This window comes from Hypanus sabinus, chromosome 6 (genome assembly GCF_030144855.1).
Source record: "Hypanus sabinus isolate sHypSab1 chromosome 6, sHypSab1.hap1, whole genome shotgun sequence".
NCBI classification, from domain to species: domain Eukaryota; kingdom Metazoa; phylum Chordata; class Chondrichthyes; order Myliobatiformes; family Dasyatidae; genus Hypanus; species Hypanus sabinus.
Window position 1 is genome coordinate 166,947,345 of NC_082711.1, and position 25,051 is coordinate 166,972,395.

The 25,051-nt window shown below is 43.5% G+C and overlaps 1 protein-coding gene across 5 annotated transcripts in view; it reads right to left on the bottom strand.

Annotated features, from left to right (window-relative positions):
• The window catches only part of LOC132396063 (rap1 GTPase-activating protein 2-like), a 298,797-nt gene that overhangs the window by 96,315 nt on the left and 177,431 nt on the right, over positions 1-25,051 (bottom strand). For all 5 annotated transcript variants that reach the window (XM_059973425.1, XM_059973423.1, XM_059973422.1 and 2 more), the window contains one exon: positions 9,135-9,219. In XM_059973425.1, the coding sequence (XP_059829408.1) occupies positions 9,135-9,219 (85 nt within the window). The remainder of the gene's footprint in view (positions 1-9,134; positions 9,220-25,051) is intronic.

Here is a 25,051-nt window from a genome sequence, read left to right on the forward strand (position 1 = left end):
GGGAAACTCAGAGGGACTGAACTTGTAACAGAGAAAAGGAGGACATTTTACATTTGAAACACAGAGGAAAGGTATTAAGGGAGCACTTGACATCAAGCAACCCTGGTTAACTGAAAACACTGCGTATAAAGAGATAAACACACCTGGCGATCACAGAGATGAAGACAATTATTGTTGTCAGATGTCAATCATTCCAAGCAGCAGGACATTACTTTGGGAATTTCTCTGGGCTGTGTCCCAAGTCCAACCATCTTCAAGTGCTTCATTGAGGGGCTTCTTTCAGTCATCATTCAGAAGTAGGCATATTTATTGCACAATGCGCAATTTTATTTGCAGCTTCAAAGAAAATGAAGCAGATTGTGTATGCATGCAGGACGATGTGGACAATGTTCAGATGTGGGCTGGTACATTACCCAGCAATGACTATATCATGGAGAGGGTTGATGCACCATCAATAACTCACACTGAGACGTAAGGCGAGATATCGGCTTTTATTGACTGGAAGAAGGAACCAGGTGTGAGTGTCCATCATACCATGTCCTGGAGACTGAGGCCGAGCGTCAGGCCTCAGATCGCCTTTATACAGGGGCCTGTGGGAGGAGCCACAGGAGCAGTCAGCAGGGGGCGTGTCCAGACAGGCACATAGTTCACCACAAGGGTCCAACCACTCACCCTTAGCATCCAGTGGCACTGGTCATGCCAAGTCCCACAGCATTAACATCCTGGTGGATGAGCACCTCTGAACAGAAATTCAAACAAGTACACATAAAGACTGTGGATACAAGAGAAAGGACCCTCCGCCATCTACAAGGCACAAGTCAGGAGCACAGTGGGACTCTCTGCTCATTTGGATGAGCTGAAGACCAGTAGGTCTCGGTACGCTCAATATCATCCAAGACAGGCAGTTCACTTGGTTGGGATCCCATTCATGACCATAAACACTAACATGCTCTACCTTTGTCACTCTCTGCTGAACTATGTACCGTCAACAAACTGTCCTGCAGTCACCTACCAGACTACCTCGACAGCACCTGCCAAAGCTCTGAGCTCCAACACCCTCGCAGGCTCCCCTCCAAATCACATATCCTCCTTGAAGACCAAGAGTGAACAGGGTGGCTTTTATTTTACCATAGTCTCTTAGACTTATGATTATCATGTCTGAATAAATAATGATAATAAATAAGTATTCCTTTACTTATTTATTATTATTGTAATTTTTGTACTTGGACAGTTTTGTCCTTCTTGCGCTTTGTTTGTCAGTCTTTGTGCGTGGTTTTTCATTGATTCTATTGTATTTCTTTGTTCTACTGTGAATGCCTGCAAAGAGAATCTTAAGGTGGTATATGGTGACATATACATACTTCAATAATAAATTTATTTTGAACTTTCACCCTACCCATTTTAACACCATTTTAGGTTTATATGTCAAGTCAAGTCACTTCTCATTGTCATTTCGACCATAATTACTGGTAAAAACGAAACACCGCTTTTCAGGACCATGGTGTTACATGAAACAGTACAAAAACTGGACTTAACTATGTAAAAAGAAACACAGAAAAAACCCAGCAAGCTACACTAGACTACAGACCTACCCAGGACTGCATAAAGTGCACAAAACAGTGCAGGCAGTACAATAAATAATAAACAAGACAATAGGGCAGTAAGTTGTGTCAGTCCAGGCTCTGGGTATTGAGGAGTCTGATAGCTTGGGGGAGGAAAGTTGAATTCAAGTTCGCAAATGGTGAGATTGTCCGGACATCTGAATACTGCTTCAGCTATTTTTCTGCCATTCTCCTGTACCCCAACGATGGCTCAGTAGCTGGCATGACTGCCCACTCATTCAAAGGCTCACATTCCCCTCCTGAATCCGGGACCATAATCCATATTCAGATTTAAAGGCAGGACTTAATGCTTTGCTGAATGTTATACAGCCTTTAGCTAGAGTGGTCAAAAGGAGCAGAGGGAGCTGTTCTGGCATCCTGATCAAGTTAACTCTCGACAAATGCTAAGAGAGGAGCCAACCCCCACTCACAACCCCAACCCCGGCCTTCTCTGCTCAGGTTTGCCAGCCTGTTTCTTCAGGACGCTGCTGACACATGGCTGAATGCTGCTGTCTGCACTTGGTTTACTGTCACAAGAACATGAGGTAAGAGAAGAGTTACCCAGCAGGCAGTATGATCATTGCTGATCCACACCAGGCCTTACACCTGCTCTTTCCAATTCCACTTTCCCTAGTCTTTCAAAAGTGAATCCACTTAAACTAGGCTTCTGGCCTTCTGAGGGTTAGAGAACACAGAAAAGTACACCACAGTAGAATCCCTTCAGTCCATGGCCTTTTAACCTACTCCAAGATTAATCTACTATTTCCCTTCCAGCACAGCCTTCCTTTTTTCTTTCGTCCATGTCCCCATCACCAGCTGGTTGAGTGGTGTTGCAGCAACAACCTTGCACTCAACGTTAGCAAGACCAAAAAGCTAATTGTGGACTTCAGAAAAGGTAAGATGAGGGAACGCACACCAGCCTCCATACAGGGATCAGAAGTGAGAAACTTGAAGTTCCTGGATGTTAAGATCTCTGAGGTCCTAACCTGGTTCCAGCATATCGATGCAGTTATAAAGAAGGCAAAACAGCAACTATATTTCATTAGGTGTTTAAGGATCTTGGATTTTCACCTAAATAATTGAAAATTTCTACAGATGTACCATGGGGAGTATTCTGACTGGCTGCATCACCATCTGGTACGTGGGGTGCTACTGCACAGGATTGAAGTAAGCTGCAGAGGGTTGTAAAATTAGTCAGCTCCATCATGGGTACTAGCCTCTTAAGTATTCAAGGAATGGTGCCTCAAAAAGGCGACGTCCATCATTAAGGACCCCCACCATCCAGGACATGCCTTCGTCTCACTGCTACCATCAGGAAGGAGGTACAGAAGCCTGAAAGCACACACTCAGTGATTCAGAAACAGTTTCTTTCCCTTTGCCATCCGATTTCTGAATGGACATTGAAAGCATGAGCGCTACCTCACTACTTCTTTTTATTTCTGTTTCTGCACTATTTACTTAATTTAATTGTTTAATATACATATATATTTAATGTAATTCAGTTTTTTTCCTGTATAATTATCTATTGCTTTGCACTACTGCCACAAAGTTAACAAATGCAACGACGTATGCCGGTGATATGAAACCTGGTTCAGATTCTGATCTAAGCCTCTTAAATATCTGTATTGTATCTGCCTCTACTGCCAACCCTGGCAGGGTGTACTATGCTCCCACCACTCTGTGTAAGAAACCCACCTCTGAAACCTTCTCCTATACTTTCCTCTAATCACCTTAAAATTTTGTCCCCTCCTATTAGCCATTTCTGCCCTTATGAAAAGGAGCTGGATGTCCACGCTGTCTATGCTCCTTGTCATCTAATACACAGGGTTTCAAAGTTTACACACTTGCCAACATCTGCAAGAAGTCATTCCAATGTACCTGAGTTTTAAATTACCATCCTTTCACTTTGTTACATACTCCAAAGAAACTACTTCACTCTATGGAGCCTCAGGATAGTGTCAGCTCCTTAATAGCACATGAAATGCTTTGAGACAGAGTATCTCTCCTATTGCAGGGACAGCGTGGCTTGGAGATGTTCCTGGTCTAATGGAGAATGGTGGTCAACAAGGATGGACATTGAAACTATTAAGTAGTTCATATCGTCCTTCTGGGTGAAGCAAAGATCGAATTGCATTTCTTCCAGTTTAGTCTATTGCATATGGTACTAAGCAGTAGGTGTCCTCTACATTGAAGGAATCAAACACAGACTGGGTGACTGCCTTTAGGCTGGAAGGAATATTTTCCCAAGGCGACAAATGGGATAGGCATAGATGGGCAAAGGGGTCAGCACAGAGCAAAAAGGCCGAAGGGCCTGTTTCATTGTACAGCTCCATGACCCTCTATCAGCCACCTGCCGAGTAGTTTCAATCTCCTAAAAATACAATCACTCCAGAAATTTCTACAGCGTGGAGAGATCACCCCTGTAATCCTAATTTGTAATCTTAACTCTCCGAATCTTTGCAATATCCTGGTGAATCAGTGCGGCTTATGAGTTAAAAAGACTGTTACTGATACTTCAAGTATTTTAAGAGGATTGTATTTGACAATTTCATTAAAAGCATTATTGCATCTTTCTGAGGTTCATATATTTTTAATTAACTAATAATGTCCACATTGAGTTGTGAACAAGGTACTCAGTCTTATAAACTGGATGATGTATAGATATGGGCCTTACAATCTGTTACGAGCCAGCTTTAATGGTAATTGTCAAATTCAGTGTCATGAGAACAGTACTATATCTTACAAACCACCAAGAGGATCACCATACATTCCAGACAAAACAAGGTTCTTCATATTTGATAGATGAAATGATAAGAAGCATTGATTGAGTGGACAGCCAGCACTGGGCAGAAATAGCTAATCCAAGAGGGTATAATTTTCAGGTGACTGGAAGGAATTATAGGGGTGTTGTCAGAGGCAGGTTTTTTTTTACACAGAGAGTGGTAGGTGTGGGGAACTGGCATGGTGGTAGAAGCAGGTACATTAGGGATATTTATGAGACTCTTATATAGGCACATGGATATTAAAAGATCGGAGGGCTATGTGGTAAGGAAAGGTTAAATTGACCATAGGGTAGATTAAAAGGTTTCCATGCAACCCCCACCCCACGGTTCCCTTAATGTCCAAACCTCTATTTGTCTTGACCTTGACATAATCAATGACCAAGCACATGCAGCTCTCAGGAATAATCACGGCCTCTTCACACACTGGGTCCACACCAACAAACACACTGGAAGCAATTTACTGTGGCTTGTTAAGATACCAGGCCACAAGTCTGTGGAGATGGAGGGAAACCACAGCGCCCAAAGGAACCCCAAGAGCCGCGAGGTAGTGTAGCAACTCTGTAAAACCCTGCTTAGACCACAATTGGGATATTGTGGTCAGTTCTGGTCACCTCACCATAGGGAAGTTGTGAAAGCTTTAGAGAGGGTGCTGAGGAGATTTACCAGGGCGATGCCTGGATTAGTGTAGACCAGGTCTGCAAGGATCCCAAAATGCGTCAGTCAATATCGCGTGTTCTTGCAACCATCTAGCTGGTGCCAAGTTGGTGTGAGACATTTCCATCTCTTGGGCTGTAAAAACTCATCTGCTGTTTCATTTGGCAGTGAAGATAATAATTTTATTATGGGTGAGGTTTAAAAACTGAGGGGAGGCACTGCATGCCCTGTGCCACAAAATTTCTTCACGTGGCGTCTTGGGATTATGTGCCATAGATTCATCATTCCGGTAAAATGTGATAATCTTATTTGATGAGTCATGGTAAAGGGCACTATTTTAAGGTTAAACACAAGAGGGAGCTTCAGTCAGGCTGTTCCAGGGTATACCTGATACAAGAGCACTTAGTAGCTTCACTGATTTGCTGGTCAATCTCAGGTAAAACAGACTTAATAGCTAGGTCCATTTCTGTATCACAGCCCATGTAATTGCTCTAGGTGACTGATCACATTGTTAAGTGGCTTTCTCAGCAAGTTTGAATCATTTTTTTGGTATGCATTCACAATCCAACAGAATGCACAGCATGATGATTGTAATGACCAGAGACTGGCAATTAATAAGTTCCTTTTCTTCACTGACTCTATGGCATGATGTTCTTATAAATTTTAGAGACTTTCATTTTACTATCAAAAGCTGAAAACTGTTCAATTAAGCAACTCAAGACATGCAGAAAACTTGAGAAAATGAGGTAGAGTCTGCAGATCTGGAGCCAGAAACAGTCTGCTGGAGGAACTCAGTGGGTTGAGCAGCATCTGTTGGGAGGGAGGAGGGATAAAGAATTGTCAACGATTCAGGTTGGAACCCTGCACCAGGATGATGATTAGAGATGAGGGACAGCCAGTATAAAGAGGAGTGGGGGAATGGTAAGACAGGGGCCAGAGGTGATGGGTGGACCAAGGAGGGGTGAAAGATGACAGGCAGCTTGAGTCAGACAGGGAGAGGAGGGATGGAGTTGGGAAATCGAGGCAAGTGGACAATAGATTGCGACAGACAAACAAGGTAGATGGAGTCATGTGGGGTGAGGATTAGTGAAGGTGGAGACCGCTAGGAGGCTGATAACCAGAATTACAAAGATAACTAGTGCTAACATGATATGTTAGCAAATACTAGACTTCTGATTTCTTTCTTAAAAGGCTTTCTTTCTCTCTAGTATTTCAAAACTACGAAATGAGAACATTCTAATAATTTTACCACACGTACAATTTATAGCTGCCACAATCAGCAATATTACATAAATACATTTGTGTTACTGGAGGAAGCATACTTAACAGAAATGTCAATAATTTACCACTAAGTAATTCTGTAAAGGTTAATTAAGGGGAAAGAAAGTCACTCTTTATGGTCTCTCAGAGTTGTTGAAATATGAAGAGCAAATAGAAAAAGCCATCAAGCACATTAATTAATTAGCTTCCCTTTGGCTGGCTCAGATCAGTTCCACGCAGGCAATGTGCAATTACAAGCTATTGAGGGAGAGGTTAACACAATGTGCAGACAACATCATGAGGGTGCAAGCATCTTAGAGTTTAGGGCAAAGTGGATCAACTTTGGGAGCACTAAGTTAATTTGTGTACTGGTAAAATTTGTTGTTCTGTGGCAACAGAACAGTTATTTTTATAACTCAGTTTTCATGTATTTACTATGGATGTCTACGTCGCTCACAACTTGGACTTGGCAGACACCTACGAACACACAACAGAACTGCACAAATCTAGCTGTCATTGTCGAATACAATGGACACCCAACCAGTTATTTTATGTCTTGCATTGTACTACTACTGGTACAAGACAATAAATTTCACAACGTATCCCAGTGCTGAACTTGATTATGATTCGTAAATTTCATTTAAAGTTATGTTTTATTCAAGCAAGTCTGGACTCATTGAGGCTCCAGTGTGTTTAGCAGGAGTTCTGGGACCGAGGGCTCAATAAGTTCATATGGAGTGTTGGAACAGGCCCCAGTCAGATCATAAGGAATACTGGAAACAGAATCCCAGTGAGCTGATATGGAGCAGGGTGCTGGAGAGTTTATAATGGGCATGGGATGGTCCTATGACTTTATAAGGAATGGGACGTTGATAAGTTCATAAGGAGTACGGGAATGGGTCTGCAGTGAGTTTATAGGGAGAATGGTAATAGGAACCCCATGAGTTCAATGGGTTATTTGATGAGACAGATGTTGAACTATCAGGATTGCTGAGCAATGGGATTATCAGAGTTTTAACATCCACCTTTCATCAACACAAAGAATTAAAGAAAGATTAGTTTTATTTGTCACAAGTACTTCAAAACATACAGTGAAATGCATCCTTTTGTGTCAATGACCAACAAAGTCCAAGATGTGCTGGGGGCAGCCCACAAGTGTTGCCGTGCTTCTGGTACCAACATAGCATGACCAGAACTCACTAACTCTTACCCATGGATCTTTTTTTTGGAAAGTGGGAAGAAATCAGACCACCCAGACAAAACCCCACATAGTCACTGGGAGAACATACTAAGTCCTTACAGACAGCAGCGGGATTGGGAGCTGTAAAGCAATGCTCTAACTGCTACTCTACCATACTTGTAGTGCAAAGAGGATTCATCACGATGAGACTGAAATTGAGAGATTGTTGCCCTAGAGATCTGAATAGCCAGCAAGGTGGAGAAGAGAGTTGGATGACGTTTCCAGTGCTCTCACAAGGATCAAGAGGGTAGCTGTATGAAAATTCTCACAAGTAAGAGAGTCCAAAACGCAGGCCAAAAATAAATGTTAGTCACCAATAAATCCAAAGAAGAGTTTAGAAGAAATTCTTTTACCTAGTGGAAAGTGTAGATCTCACTGCAACAAAAAGCCGCTGAAGTAAAAATCATAGGTGTACTTAAGAAGAAAGTGCATAAATCAGGGATGGCGAACCTATGGCACCAGTACTCAAGATGGCACATGCAAAGTTTTTGTTGATATATGACATGTAGCGCTGCCCCTTGATATTTTAAACCCCACCCATAATGAAAAGATACACAATGATTATCTTTACTGCCAAATGAAACTAGTGCTGTGCGCATTGTTCTTGAGATAATCAAATATAAGCCGGATGTAAAATATTTGTCATCATTAATGCAGCAACAGAAGTTTCACGGAGAGTAGTGTGTTTATTTTCCTTTTCTTGACCTTTTATGAAAATGCACCAAAGCTTATAATTTCACGTTCACATTTCTTATGTATGAAATATAACATCAATACTGCTTAGAAGTGATGTTATTTTTTTCATTTGTCTTTTTAAAAAATTAATAGGTTTTCTAAAATGCTTCATTTATTTCAATCTCTCAGTTATACTTTTATTAACAATAAAACAAATACTCACAAATTAGCAACAGGACCATAATTATTGTTACTAATTCATTAATCTTTGATAATCTCTGCTCAAAATTACCATGGAGTGTGAAAGAAACTTCTTAGAAGATTATCACTAATTTGAGCACAGGCTCTCAAAAAGGCTCACCATTCCTGGTTAAACAATGAAGAAAAAGGAGACAACTCAGAGTTAGAACTGGAAACTGCATTATAAACTGCATCTTGGATCAGATAGGCCGGGAGGCCTGTTCTATGGCTGTGGTGAACTACATATACCTGTCTGGACATGCCCCCTGCTGACTGCTCCTGTGGCTCCTCCCACAGACCCCTGTATAAAGGCGATTGAGGTCTGAGCCCGGCCTCTCAGTCTCCAGGATGTAGTATGGTGGTCACTCACTGCTTGTTCCTTCTTCCAGTCAATAAAAGCCGATATCTCGCCTTTACATCTCAGAGAGAGTTATTGATGGTGCATCAATGGCATTAACCACCTTAAGTCTCCAAAACTATGCTACTTCAAGTAAAGACCAATGCAGGTTCTCAACAATTCCCTGCCTTCCCTCCATTAGACGTTCAACCTGCTCAGTGCCTCCGGTAGACTGATTTTTGCTCCTAATACAAGCACACCTTTCCTGCCCCAGGACAAATAAAATGTGAAAGTAAGCAAGCAGACAATTCTCCCCAGTGGGGAGTTCAGAGCAAGTCACCTACCCTTGTGGAGGGGGGAGCAGTGTGAGGTGGTGACAGGTGTGGTTCCACTGTGCTCATGTCGGCCCCGTTGGCTATCTCTTGTTTCCTGTGAAAGAAAAGGAAGATCCATGAGTGCGTGGAAAATCCCGTGAGGGACTCATAGTCACGTAGTAATGCACCTCGGATACGGGCCCTTCTGCCCAGCTGGTCCATGCTGACCAAGATGTCCATCCAGACTAGTACCATTGACCCACATTTGGTCCATAACCTTATAAACTTTTCCAACAGTCTTTTGAAATCTGCTATTGTACCTACCTCACTCATGTCATCTGGTAGCATGTTCCACATACGTACCACCCTCTGTGTAAAAAACCTTTCTATTAAATCCTTCCTCTTTAGTTTTAAACCTATCCCCTCTTGTTATTGATTCCCCAGCTCTGGGGAAATGACTATGCATTTATGTTATCTACACTCAGTGGTCACTTTATTAGGTACACCCGAACACCAGTTCATTAATGCAAATATTTAATCAGCCAATCGTGTGGCAGCAACTCTGCATAAAAGCAGGCAGACATGGACAAGAGGTCTAGTTGGTGTTGAAACCAAACACCAGAATGGGGAAGAAATGTGATCTAAGTGATTTTTAGCGTTGAATGATTGTGGGTCTCCGATGGGATGGGTTCAATATCTCAGAAGCTGCTGATCTCCTGGCACAACAGATTCTGGAGTCTACAGAGAAGGGTGTGTAAGGCAAAGCACATCCATTGAGCAGCAGTTCTGTGGGCGCGAAAGATCAGAGACAAATGGCCAGACTGGTTCACACTGACAGGAAGGCAACAGTATCTCAAATAGCCACGAGTTACAACAGTGGTGTGCAGAGAAGCATCTCTGAGTGCACCACACATCGAAATTAGAAGTGGATGGGCCACAGCAGCAAAGGACCATGAACGTACACTCAGTGGCCACTTTACAGGTACAGAAGGTAAAGTGTCCTTCATTATTTTAAACACATCCATAAAATCACCTCTTAATCTCCAATGCTTCAAGGAATTCTACGCTGACCATTCTTTCCTAGTACTCAGTCCTTTAAATCCTCGTAAAACAGTATGATCAAAACTGAACACAGTTCTCCGGGTGAAATTTATTTCTTGGAATACAGTGCGAAATAGGCCATAAAACCATAAGACACAGGAGCAAAATTAGGCCATTCAGTCCATTGAGTCTGCTCCGCCGTTCCATCATGGCTGATCCCGGATTCCACTCAACCCCATACACCTGCCTTCTCGCCATATCCTTTGATGCCCTGACCGATTAAGGAAATGATCAACTTACGCCTTAAATATATATGCACAGATTTGGCCTCCACCGCAGTCTGTGGCAGAGCATTCCACAGATTCACTACTCTCTGCCTTAAAGAATTCCTCCTTACCTCTGTTGTAAAGAGTTGCCCTCTCAATTTGAGGCTGTGCCCTCTAGTTCTGGATACCCCCACCAAAGGAAACATCCTCTCCACATCTATCCTATCTAGTCTTTCAACATTTGGTAGGTTTCAATGAGATCCCCCTACATACTTCTAAATTCCAGTGAGTACAGGCCCAAAGCTGCCAAATGCTCCTCATATGTTAACCCCTTCATTCCCGGAATCCACCTCCTGAAACTCCTCTGGATTCTCTCCAATGACAATGAGCTGAGGGGTCCAAACTGTTGACAATACTCCCAAGTGCGACCTGACCAGTGTCTTATAAAGGTTCAGCATTATCTCGTTGCTTTCATATTCTATTTCCTTTGAAATAAATGTCAATATTGCATTTACCTTCTTTACCACAGACTCAACCTGTGAATTAACCTTCTGGGTGTCCTGCACGAGGACTCCTAAATCCCACTGTACCTTTGATGCTTGAACCTTCTCCCCCTTTTGATAATAGTCTGCACTATTGTTCCTTTTACGAAAATGCATTCTCACACATTTTGATAAATGTAAACTCTGGCCCTTTAAGACATGGGTATCGTAATCATGGGACAATTTACAATGACTAATTGACCTACCAATCAGTATGTCTTTGGACTGTAGGAGGAAACTGGAGGACTTGGAGAAAACTCATACAGTCACGGGGAAAACTTACAAACTCCTCACAGACAGAGGCGGGAAATGAACCTAGGTCGCTGATACTGTAAAACCTGTGCTAACCACTACACTACTGTAACCTCACCAGCATCTTGTAAACTGCCCTACATACTCCCAACTTCTAAACTCAGTGCCCTGATTGATGAAGGTCAGCATGCCAATATTCTTCTTTACTACCCTGGCCACCGAGGTCATTCAGACACCAAACTAACTGTATTACCAGCTGTGAAACAAGCTGTGAACCCCAGAGGTCTTCAGCTGAAACTGCAGGATTTAATGGAGCGATATGGCTGCATAGTGGTTAGCACAATCATTTTACAGTGCCAGCTATCATTACTCAGTGTTTGATTCCTGCCACTCACTCTAAAGAGTTCATACATTCTCTGTAGGTTTCAACTGGGTGCTCCAATTTCCTCCAAAGATGTAGGGTTAGGGTTAGTAACTTGTAAGCAAGCTATGTTGGTGCTGGAAGAATGGCGACACTTGTAGGCTGCCCTCAGCACAATCCTGAGACTGTGTTGGTCACTGACACAAACATTTCACTGTAAGTTTCAACATACTTGTGACAAATAAAGCTAACCTTTAAGGATAGATGCCAATCCATTATTTTATGCTTTTTAATCAATCTTTGAACAATTCCTCCCTCCTCCTTACAGTCACCCTCACGAGTCCTGGTCTCTTGTGAAAGCAGGATATGTGTTAACGGTGCACTTTTTCATACTTTGGAATTCCAAATCACACTACTGCCCGTTACATAGAGTTAATTTGTGCACAGCAAGCTCCCATCAACCGAAATGTGATGATAAACATTGGCCAGGTCACTAAGACCTCCCTCGTTCATCTTACAAGACTTAACTTGACTGGAATTGTCATTCATTCATCAGGAGCCCCACCATCCAGGTCATGCTCTCTTCTTGCTGTTGTCATCAGGGAGGAGGTACAGGAGCCTCAGGACCACACCACCAGGTTCAGGAACAGTTATTATCCCTCAACCATCAGGCTCTTGAACCAAAGGGGATAACTTCACTTGCCTCATCATTGAATTGTTCCCACAACCAATGGACTCACTTTCAAGGCTTCTTCATCTCATGTTCTTGATTGCTTACTTATTTATTATTATTTTTGTATTCAAACAGTTTGTTGTCTTTTGCACACTGGTTGAACGCCTAAGTTGGTGCGGTCTTCCATTGATTCTATTATGAATTTATTGAGTATACTCACAAGAAAATGAGTCTCACAGTTGTATATGGTGATGAATATGCACTTTAATAATAAATTTAGTTTGAACTTTGAACATATTGATGATTTTTGTAAGATCCTTGTAAATTTTGCAGAGAAAACTTACAATGCTGTTGCTGGGACATGAAGGACCGAGTTACAGGAAATGGTTGAATAGGTTAGGGTTTTAGTTCTTGGAGCACAGAAAAATGAAGATCTTATAGGGATATACAAAATTATGAGGAGCACAGTTAGGGTGAATGCAAGCAGACTTTTTCTCCTCAGGTTGGGTAAGACTAGAACTGGATGTCATAGGTTGAGGGTGAAAGGTGAAATATTTAAGGGTAAGCTCTTTCATTCAGAGGGTTGTGCAAATGAGGAACAAGCAGCCAGCTGCAGTGGTAGATGAGGGTTCAATTGACACATTTAAGAGAAGTTTGGATAGGGACATAGATGAGCAGGTTTGAAGGGACATGGTCCAGGTGCAGGTTGATGAGCCTGGGCAGAAGATTGGGTTGGCATGGACAGGATGGGCCAAAGGGCCTGCTTCCATGCCATGGTTCTCTATATCTCTACGTCAGTAGAGGGGTAATCATATGCCATGGTGCTAGGATGACCTGCTCTTCTTCAAAATATATCTCCAGCTAGAAGGGAAGGGGTGCCCTGGGGTTAATGACTCAGAGGAGACACAGCATCTCTGATAGGACAATACAAGAGGTTCTACCAAACAAATCAGGCTTTGGTACTCTGAGAGTATGACATGTAGTTCACAGATTCCATTTAGATATGGATGGAATTATTTTGTGCTGACAGTTGGGAAAGCCAATTCATCACTCTAAGCAACAAAGCTAATCAGTAATGGAAGAACAACACGTGAACAAGGCTATAAAACAATTGATTACTTGTTGTTTGCTGTACACCTTGAAATCAAATGGCTGATGTGCATTTATTCCAAGCAATTTGCCGCACAACTGTTGCGAAGAGACGCTGGAACAGAGGGTCTGTTACTAAGACAATCTCATTATGGCCAATTTAAGGCTCACTGGGATGTTTGTCTGCTTGCCCACAAAAGGTCCCTGTGTTTGTTTTTCATGTCTTAAATTAACAGGAGAGTTTGAAATCAATCCCAGTTCCTGAGGCTGCAACAGACTCTCAGCTTGTGGGGCTGTGTGGCAGTTTGGGAGGTGTGGAATGGAAGGGGTTGGGAGCAGAGGTGGGGAGGTAAGGGCAAGTTGGGATAGGCCCAATTCGGTGTCTCACATCATCAAATTGGATGAGGACAGCTGTAAAAAATGGACACATTCAAATGGCTCAAATGCTGTATGGACTATTTCAAAAAGTAAGTATTATCAAAACAACACAAACAAAATGTTGTTTATTTATTTCCATAGATGCTGCCTGACCTGCTGAGTTCCTCCAGCATTTTGTGTGTGTGTTGCTTTGGATTTCCAGCATCTGCAGACTCTCTTGTTTTTATTATCAAAGTATGTATATGTCATCATATACTACCTTGAGATTCGTTATCTTGCAAGCATTTACTGTAGAGCAAAGAAATACAAAAGAATTCCAAGTCTGGATGAAGGGCACCTTTCCCTTCCAGCTAGACTATAAGACCCTACTGGTAATTGATTGAAAAGGGGTAGTAGATCATCCCAATATTTTGGTTTACACCTCCCCCTCTACCAACAGATGTCATACAGCACAGTGGCATAGAAAGAAGCCCTTCAGCCCATTCAAGTTCAAGTTCAAGTCACTTTTATTGTCATTTCGACCATAACTGCTGGCACAGTACACAGTTAAAACCAGACAACATTTTTCAGGACCATGGTGCCACATGAAACAATACAAAAACAACACTGAACTATGTAAAACAACTCAAAAAACTACACTAGACTACAGACCTACCCAGGACTGCATAAAGTGCACAAAACAGTGCAGGCATTACAATAAATAATAAACAAGACAATAGGCACAGTAGAGGGCAGTAAGTTGGTGTCAGTCCAGGCTCTGGGTATTGAGGAGTCTGATGGCTTGGGGGAAGAAACTGTTACAAAGTCTGGTTGTGAGAGCCCGAATGCTCCAGTGCCTTTTCCCAGATGGCAGGAGGGAGAAGAGTTTGTATGAGGGGTGTGTGGGGTCCTTCATAATGCTGTTTGCTTTGCGTAAATGTCTGCAATGGCGGGAAGAGGGACCCCGATGATCTTCTCAGCTGACCTCACTATCCACTGCAGGGTCTTGCGATCCGAGATGGTGCAGTTTCCAAACTAGGCAGTGATGCAGCTGCTCAGGATGCTCTCAATACAACCCCTGTAGAATGTGATGAGGATGGGGGGGGGGGGGGGGGAATGGACTTTCAACACATGCCAACCCAAATTCTGCCTGGTCCCATTGACCTGTATCCAGATCATAGTCCTCCAAACCCTTCCCATCCATGTACCATGAACCTCTGATCTACACCACCGCCTCTCCCTTGGTTGGAGTGATTGACAAATTATTGGGGTGGGGAGTTCTGGGGGTAAGGTCTATTCTCTGATCCTGTGCATGATGGAGTTCAGGAGGATGGGTGGGTGGGGGCAGGGGCAGGGAAGGAAACTCACTGAAACCTCCTGGATATTGAAAGACCTGAGTAGAGCAGATGTAGAGAAGGTGCTTCCCTTAGTAGGAGACTCTTATGTTCCAAGGGCACATCCTCAGTATAAGGTAACATGGCTCTAAAACTGAGATGAGGAGGAATTTCTTCAGCCAGAAAGTGGAGAACCTGTGGAATTCATTACCAGAGAGGGCTACAGAGGCTAAATCATTGGGTGCACTTGAGGCTTACCATGTTCTTGATTGGTAAAGGGGTAAAAGGTTACAGGGAGAAGTGGGGTTGAACAAAAATCAGCCACAATTGAATGGCGGATCAGACTTGATGGGCTGAATGGCCTAAATCTGCTCCTTTATCTTATGGTCTTGCACCTACCAATGCTAAAGCTGCATTTGTGTAATGGACCATTCATACTGAGGGAATACAGGACTGAGCATTGACCACCAGCCAGGGACCTTTGACATTTCAGGGCAGCACAGCTTCATTTACCCTTGAATCTGACAACAGGTTATTTAAAGCAAACACAAAGTACACTGCAGATGCTGTGGTCAAATCAACATGTACAAACAAGCTAGATGAACTCAGCAGGTCGGGCAGCATCCGTTGAAATGAGCAGTCAACGTTTTGGGCTGAGACCCTTCGTCAGGTTATTTAAAGCATTTGGTGCTGAGCTAGTAGATACTCTGTGTGAACTATGTGTGATGTTTCAGGTTTCCTGCTCTTTACCACATCAGTCGGCTCAGAACAGAACATTTATCTGATAACTGAGCTCTGGGAAGTACGTTGTTTCATCCTTTGTTGTTTGATGGCCAAGATCTCAAACTCATGGTATAGCACGCAGCAGTCATCCCCACATCCTGTATGCTTTGGAGGCCTGGCCTAGCTACAATAGGGACCTCAAAACACTGGAGAGATACCACGGATGTTGCCTCTGCAGAACCCTCCAACTTCACTGAGAGGAGAAGGAAAGCAGGCAGTGTGCTCTCCCAGGACAACAATTCCACTATCTACCTGCTCTGGTGGGGCAGACGATTGTCCCGGCTGCTGACTTCAGATTCCTGAAACAAGTATCAGGTTGGAGGCTATGCAGACAGAATATTAGGCGGACCAGCACCATGATGGCATAAATATTGATTTCTCGAACTTGCATGAATTTCTCTCCATCCATCGCTCCTTTCTCTTTTTTTTCAATTCCCCATTTCCACTCCCCCTTTACCTCACCTGCCCATCATCGCCCTCTGGTGCCCCTCCTCCTTCCTTTTCTCCCATCATCTACTCCCCTCTCCTATCAGATTTGGTCTTCTCACCTGATTGCTCCTATTACCTGTCAGCTTCTACTCCTTCCCCTCCCCATACCTTCTTATTCTCATTTCTTCCCCCTTCTTTTCCAGTCCCAGTGAAGAGTCTCAGCCCAAAACGTCAACTGCTTGTTCCTCTCCATAGATGCTACCCTAACTGCTGAGCTGCTGCCGCATTTGGTGTGTTGCTCTTGGATAATCAGAATCAGTGATAACTAACACGCTGTAATGAACTGCATTCTGGAAAACCAACACATTTCTCCTTTGAAATCTTTCTTGTTAACTAGATTCTTTTTTCCTACTCTCATTGCCTAAATCATGCAATGATCTCAATAACACTTACAGTAAGATGTTATTCTCTAGAGTGCAGGAGAATGAGGGGAATTTCGATAGAGGTATACAAAATTATGAGGAGTATAGACAGGGTAAATGCAAGCAGGCTTTTTCCACTGAGATTAGGTGAGACTAGAACTAAAGCTCATGAGTTAAGGGTGAAAGGGCGCCCAGGTTTTCTGCGTTTAGGATGTGGACTTGGACTATAGACTTTTTATCCGTCTTATAACTTTTTTGTTCGTTTTTTTGTGCTGGGAGGAGGGATTTGGGGGTTAATGACCGTGCTGCCTTTCTTTTCTTTCTTATTATCATGGCTACCCATTGAAGAATTTCAGAGTTGTATACATTGATAATAAATGAACCTTTGAACTTTGAATAAAGGTGAAATGTTTAAGGGCAACATGAGGGGGAACTTCTTCACTCAGAGGGTGGTGAGAGTGAGGAACACGCTGCCAGCAGAAATGGTTGATGTGGGCTTGATTTCAACATTTAGGAGTAGTTTGGATAGGTACTTGGATGGAAGGGGTATGGGGGGTGTGTGGTCCAGGTGCAGGTCTATGTGTCTTGGGCAAAATAGTAGTTTGGCATGGACTAGATGTGCCAAAGGGCCTGTTTCTGTGCTGTAGTGTTCTATGGCTCTATATCAGGTATAAACAGGTGTCTTCACAGACAGCACACACCTTCTCCATGAGGTTAAGTGAAGCTTAAAAAGTGAGAATGAAGATAGAGTGCACTGTCTGAGAGCATGGTGGAAGCAGGTACTCACGACATTTAATTAGATTCTAGATGCATGCTATGACCTAGGAGCAAAGGACACTGAAGTGTGACCTGAAAGATGTTTATAAAACGAAAAGTGGCAAAGGTAAGGTGGATTGTCACAGTCACACATACAAGATGCTGGAGATGCAGAGCAACACACACAGAATGATGGAATAAATCAGCAGGTCAGGTAGCATCCTGTGGATTGTCAGCCTTTTCTTTCCCAGGGCAAAAGAGGCTAAAATTAGAGGCAAGGCTCTCACATAGAATGTGGAACGAACTGCCAGAGGAAGCTGTAGAAGGGGCTAAAATTACATTTCAAAGACATTTAGACAGGTACATGGATAGGAAAGGCTTAAGGGGATATGTGCTAATTGCAGGCAAATGGGACTAACTCAGGGAGACACTTTGGTCAGCAAGAAAAGCTGGACCAAAGAGCATGTTGTACTGTATAATTCTATGTCGGTGACTGTCTCTTTTACCCCTTACGCTACTGGCATTTAGGGTCCTCCATCTCTGGCAGTGTTCACAGCTTCCTTCACCATGTCAGTAGCTTCCAATAACTATAGCTCTATAGATGGCTGTGTGCTGATAAATGTTTTTAGTGTTGATAAGCGGTGATGGTTACAATGGACACTGTGGGCCCACATTCCCTCTAATTTATTTCACAGCTGTGCAGACCAACCATTGCTCTGAGCAGGAAATGTTTACGTGGCCTGAAAACAGTAAGGCACTTTAAATGTTTTTATTGGAATATGCATACCATGAATATTTTACATGGAAATTGATAAATCATATACTTTTGATTTTATTTATTATTTGAAGGGTATAATGAAATAAAGTAGAAGAATGAAAACCTCTCACGTTTCATAAACTTTTAAACTTACACAGCACTGGCATTCAGCGGGCTGGCAGTTTATTAAAAATGAGCTACCAACTTCCATTCTGTGTTTATTGTTGCAATTTGTAACAGCATTGTAACCTGAAACACTGACAATGCAAATGCATTGAAGCTCTAAAATGTTTCAAAGTAAAGGTTGTGGTATGTTTTTTACTTAGAATACATAATTATTTACAGGATATTTTATTATTATATTGATATAGATGCCAAAATAATGTGAGCATTACTTCAAAATTATATTAACATAATATTTTTAAACATTCCAGCTGCACGGCAACGAAGGCTATGTGAGTGGAAGCACTTCCATTACTGCGCAGCCGCACACTCACACAGCTTAGAGAGAACAGTGCTGTGGGCTGAAGTGGCTGTTTCTGTGCTATGCGTCTCTGAATCTGCCCAAATCCCTTGAGCCGGAGGTCTTGACAGGAGAAAATAGATTTATGAGAGATTAAATACTTTAAAGTTGATCTTAGGAACCTAAAGTGCCAATCCTGTTGTCAACCACAGGTTTGATGCTGTGGGAATGATATTTATCAGAATGAGATAAATCCTTTTCTATTTAAGTTTAGCAGGCAGATTCTGTTCTAAGTACTGGACCTCACGGTATGAATCATGTGATTTATTTCCTAGGGGATGATAACACTTTGCAAATAATGGTTGTTATTTGTTTTGAATTGCTCTCGTCATATAAGTTTGCAATGGACCTTATTTTTGGGTGGAGGTATTAGTTGATCAACGGCAGCTACTTAATCAGTGCGTGTTTGACAGCCATGCAGAAGTGATTACGAGGGGCAATGGCAAGTATTAACACCCCCATGTGTAAATAGTCACAGAGGACAGGACACAAGCCAGCGTGATTCAAGTCTTGAACTCACGGACTTCCAACCCAGTGTGACTAACCAAGTCAACTGGCACCCTCACAACCAACACTTCTGGCAACCGGTGAAGCAGCCAGCGTCATGCTACTACAGTGCCAGTGACACAGGTTCAATTTCCGCCACTTCCTGTAAGGAGTTTGTACGTTCTCTCTGTCACTGCGTGGGTTTCCTCCGAGGGCTCCCACAATCCAAAAATGTACGGGTTAGGGGGTTAATTGGTCACAAGGGTGCAATTGTGTGGCTTGGGCTCATGGTGGAAGGACCTGTTACAATGCTATATCTCTAGATAAACTGTCCTTGACATTAAGTATTATTATGTCTAATTCCTTACAATTAGCTTTGAAAGCGATTTTGAATGAAAGAACATTCACTATTCATAATGACATCCTTACAACCAACACTTCTGGCAACTAGTGCAGTTAGTGTAATGTTTCTACAGCCTTAGTAGCTGGCTAATTACAAACTGGCATGAGCGTGATTTGGTAAGTGAACAAACCTAAAGTGAATAAACTCAGGTAAATAAACGAGATACAGATGGAGATACCTCTCCACCAAAGGAGGTGAGAGGCGCTCCTTCACCTTGGGCAAGGTGTAGCACCTGTTTATTCCTCCATTCAGGGTCATGTTAAGCCATGGGAGCAAAATCCATAACATGATTCATAACATGAGGTCCAGCACTGAGAACAGAATTTGCTGGATAAATGTCAATAGCAAAGGATTTCTCTCATTCTGATAAATATTATTTGCACATCATCAAACTGCATTGGCACTTTTGGTTCTGAAGATCAACTTTAAGATATTTCATCTCTCATAAATCCATTTTCTCCTGTCAAGACCTCTGGCTCAAGGGATTTAGGCAGATTCACAGACATATAGCACAGAAACAACCCACAACATTGTTCCCTCTAAGCTGCATGGGTTCACGGCTACACAGGAACTGAAATGCTCCCACGCACATAGCCCTCGTTGCCGCGCAGCTAGAAATGTCTTTTTTATCATGTTAATATGATTTTGAAATGATGCTCATATAATTTTGCAATCTATGTCAATGTAATTGCAAAATACCCTCTAATCCTCTGGGCAAATACCTCTCTACCAAAGGAGGTGTAAGGCATTTCTTCAGCCTTGGGCAAGGTGTAGCACCTGCTTAGCCCCCCGATCGGCACCGCGTAAAGCCACATGAGCAGGTGGTGAACAGTTGTACAAGAAGCTGGTGCATATCACAGATCCTGGTTATGCAACCACTGATGCCAGGCAGACAATCTCTGAAGAGTATTGATATTGCCTGGGGTCACCTGTCTTGTAATGACACTGCCCAGAAGAAGACAATGGCAAACCACTGTTGTAGAAAAATTCAACAAGAACAATCACGGTCGAAGACCATGATCACCAATGTTATACGATACGATACTTAATGATGATGATGAAGTTAAACAGAAGTTAGAGGGTCTCGGAATGATGGTGCTTGTTGTAGAAAAGGTTACAACTGCGAATATGGGAGACTTCACTGTCAGGACGACGAAGGAGCTCTTGTTTGGTGTCTCAGTGTGAACAGGGGTTGCTCTTTCTTACGTGAATGACTAAGTGTCATTAGTGTCCTTGCTCAATGTCTTCCTTCATTGCTTGGCAAACTCAACCACTCATGAAAAGGAGGGGTTGTGGCAGGCGTTCCTGGGAGAGATGAGGTACAACCCTTAGGTGGGGGTGAGGGTGGAGCTGTGGTAAGGTGGGATTGAGCTGGGATGGAGATGGAGTGAGATGGGACAGAGCTGGAGAGAGGTGGGATGCTAAAGGTGGAAACAAACTGAGCTGGAGTGAGATGGGACTGCTGGAGTGAGGAAGGATGCTGTGGGGGGGGGGAACTGTGCCGGAGTGAGGAAGGATGCTGTGGGAGGGGGGGAACTGTGCTGGGGTTAGGAAGGATGCTGTGGGAATTGGGGGAACTGTGCTGGAGTGAGGAAGGATGCTGTGGGAGGGGGGAACTGTGCTGGAGTGAGGAAGGATGCTGTGGGAGGGGGGAACTGTGCCGGAGTGAGGAAGGATGCTGTGGGAGGGGGAACTGTGCTGGAGTGAGGAAGGATGCTTTGGGAGGGGGGAACTGTGCTGGAGTGAGGAAGGATGCTGTGGGAGGGGGAACTGTGCTGGAGTGAGGAAGGATGCTGTGGGAGGGGGGAACTGTGCCGGAGTGAGGAAGGATGCTGTGGGAGGGGGGAACTGTGCTGGAGTGAGGAAGGATGCTGTGGGAGGGGGGAACTGTGCTGGAGTGAGGAAGGATGCTGTGGGAGGGGGGAACTGTGCCGGAGTGAGGAAGGATGCTGTGGGAGGGGGAACTGTGCTGGAGTGAGGAAGGATGCTTTGGGAGGGGGGAACTGTGCTGGAGTGAGGAAGGATGCTGTGGGAGGGGGAACTGTGCTGGAGTGAGGAAGGATGCTGTGGGAGGGGGGTAACTGTGCTGGAGTGAGGAAGGATGCTGTGGGAGGGGGGAACTGTGCTGGAGTGAGGAAGGATGCTGTGGGAGGGGGGAACTGTGCTGGAGCGAGGAAGGATGCTGTGGGAGGGGGGAACTGTGCTGGAGCGAGGAAGGATGCTGTGGGAGGGGGGAACCTCTGAACAAAGAAGGTCCACAACACAAACTTGAACCATTCTGCATATCTCGCGAGGTGCAGGAGAGATCGCAATGATGCCACCTCTGCAAAATCCTCCATTCCCATTGGCAGAATAAGCTAAAAGAAAGTCTCCCAGGCCATAACTGTAATTAGACTCGGCCAGGTCTGATGAGTGGGCTACAGTTGCTTGAGTCCAAATTCTGAAAAAAAAAGACACCCTATACCAAGCTCTGTTCTGACAAAAGTTCCAGGGTGTCAGAAGAAACAATTCAAGGAGGTTCTTTTCACTCCCATAAGCAAAATGGATCGTGGTCACTGACTTATGGGAATCCCTGGCATGTGTTTGTTCAGATTGCAGGAAGATGCAAGAAGACTTTGAGAGGCTCCAGTCCTTACTGGGAGCATGTGAAAATGGCAGAAGGAACAAATCCTCTCCCAAATCAGCACCTTATTATGTACCTCCTGCTCCAGAGGCTACAGATCTATGTATACCATTTCAGAACTTGAAGAACCAGGTTCGAGTTAAGTCATCCTCCATTCCAAGCACCTGCCCAAAGAGAAGGAGGCTGATTTTCATAGACACAGAGGTGCCAGATACAGGAACCCTGAGAAAAATATCCAGCAGGTCAGTGGGTCAGACAGCACTTATGGAGGGAACTGGTTAGTTGGTGTTTTGGATCAAGACCCTTCATCTGGAATGATTTTCCTTCTGTGGGTCCCACACCTTTTGGCAAACCCATATCTTATTGTTCTTATTCATTCAGTCATCATGTGCTGTGTCGTATGATGTAGGTGATCATGCTTTCATGACCATGGTTGTTCTTGGCAAATTGTTCTACAGAAGTGGTTTGCCATTGCCTTCTTCTGGGCAGTGTCTTTACAAGATTGCTGACCCCAGTCATTATCAAGATTCTTCAGAGATTGTCAGCCTGGTGTCAGTGGTCACATAGCCAGGACTTGTGATATGAACCAGCTGCTCATACGACCATCCACCACCTGCTCCCATGGCTTCGTGTGACCCTGAGGGGGGTGGGGACACTTTTCCCAAGGGTGTCCCACAGGCTAACAGAAGGAAGAATTGCCTTGCTCTTCCTTTGATAGAGACGGATCTCCACCCTGCCGTTCTTACACCCGGCACAAAAAGCACTGTATGTCAATGGTCTTACCAGAATAATTGGGACATTTATACAGGGCAAAACATTAGGCTTCACTGGTCCCTGTGTCACTCACACAGTGCACAGTCTCACACCAGCACGTTGTCTATTGACTATTTCCTTAATACTGTTATTTACTGAGGAAAACAGGTGATTATTCACTCGAAAGCCATGACTGGTTGATAATCTAATCATAGGCTCCAGATGTTTAAACTGTAAGATCAAAGCGCAATTGGATTACAAACTTCAAATCACTTCAGAGGTTTGGACTTCCAATAACACACACTGTTAACTGCAGCAGGGTAGCTTAATCATTTCTGAATCTGTCCTGGTGCGTGTGTGCTCTGTCATGGAGATGCGCTAATATTGCCACTGAGACATTAGCAGTCGCCAGCTCATTACTATAACTAGATCCAGGGATAATTTAAATATTTTAATAAATTAGAATAATTATTCAGGGACAATCTGTGCCCATGTCAGAGGGATAATATTTCTGGGGAGCTACAGGACTGTGAACATATCTTTGGGATCAGCTCCTCAGAACGACTGTATTAAAATCCTATAATGACTGGGGACTGGGGATTCATGACTGTGACCTTATCACAGGAACTTTATTGAGGAATAATATGCAGTCACAACTCAGAAATTCTATAGCCCACATAAATCATAAATATTTATTGGTCATTTCAATTCAAAGAAGCAGTGAAGCGGTTGGGGTCTGTGCATCCACCAGATAAATAGGGTCCCACCACCAGGGATGTGTAGGCATTTGTAATAAAGTTTTGATGAGTTCCCATCGATGAGAAGATTCAGACTTCTTCAGGGTAGGCATGCCTCGAACTTCACAGACCTTCTTATTCTGGCTTCAATGCCCCTTCTCTCCAGTCCCAATGAAGGGTCTCAGCCTGAAATGTCGACTGTTCATTCCCCTCCATAGATACTGCCAGGCCTGCTGAGTTCCTCCGGCATCTTGTGCGTGTGGCCTCAGAGAAATATCCTTCACCCATGTACAAGTGCATGTAATGAATGAAGAAAAGCAATGAAGTGTGGGCTTGCCATAAGGTGTGAGACCCACAGAAGAAAAATCAGTCCAAATGAAGGGTCTCCACCAAATACGGATGCCAGCCTGCCTGGACTAGTTCCCCTGTTGGAAAATGTATACCCTGGCATCGAACACTAAAATCACTTGTTCCTTGGACAATATTTCCAAAGGTAAGACAAGATTACCCAAATATTTATCACTTCCCTACCCGTGGGAGCTGTAGAATCATTAGGCTATGATAATGTGTCTGTGTATTCGGCTTTAAGAACAGTGTTTTTAAGAATACTGTACCGTGGATAAGCTGGAATAAATGCAGGTAGGATGAAGCAGTACTGAAGCAGACAAAATTCTACCTCTCCAAGCAGCAATGTGTGTGTTTAATCACTATTATTCAATCACCAAGAGTTTACATGAAATCAATGTATGCAAATTGGCTATGTTTTCTACATTGAAACAGAAGCTACTGTATGCTTCAAGAGTAAAAAATACTTCATTGGCACTTTGGGGTGGTTAGAGGTTGCAACAGATGCCATTTAACTTCAAGTACTGCATCCAGATACTGTCTATTCTAAGCTGCTGTGTGGACTCCAGAGTCATGATTGGACATCTAACAGGAAAAGACTCTTCGGTCAATTAGACTTTAGTTATTGATGTGGTGACCATTATTTAAAAAATGGGCCCTCCCTTCTCTCACCCCAACCATAAACCATGTAACATATGTCAAAGATTTTAAAACTGCCTAATTTGAAGAAAAACAAATATCCTGGGAAAGTCTACCTGGACTTCCATGGTTCATGGAGCATTTCATTGACCCTAACCTTGGGGGAGTGGTAGGATATAAGAACTTGACCAGATCTGAAGTGTCCCTTAATCCCTGCGGTACAATGCAATAGAGAGTAATTCAGGTAGAATGCCTCCAGTAGTCAGATAGAAAGGCTGGCTACAGGGAGGTGCAGCTAAGGCCAATGGAACTGCACCCTGTGGGATGATGTTGACAACCTTGAGGCAGTGACCAAGTATAGCAAGGAGCTGACCAC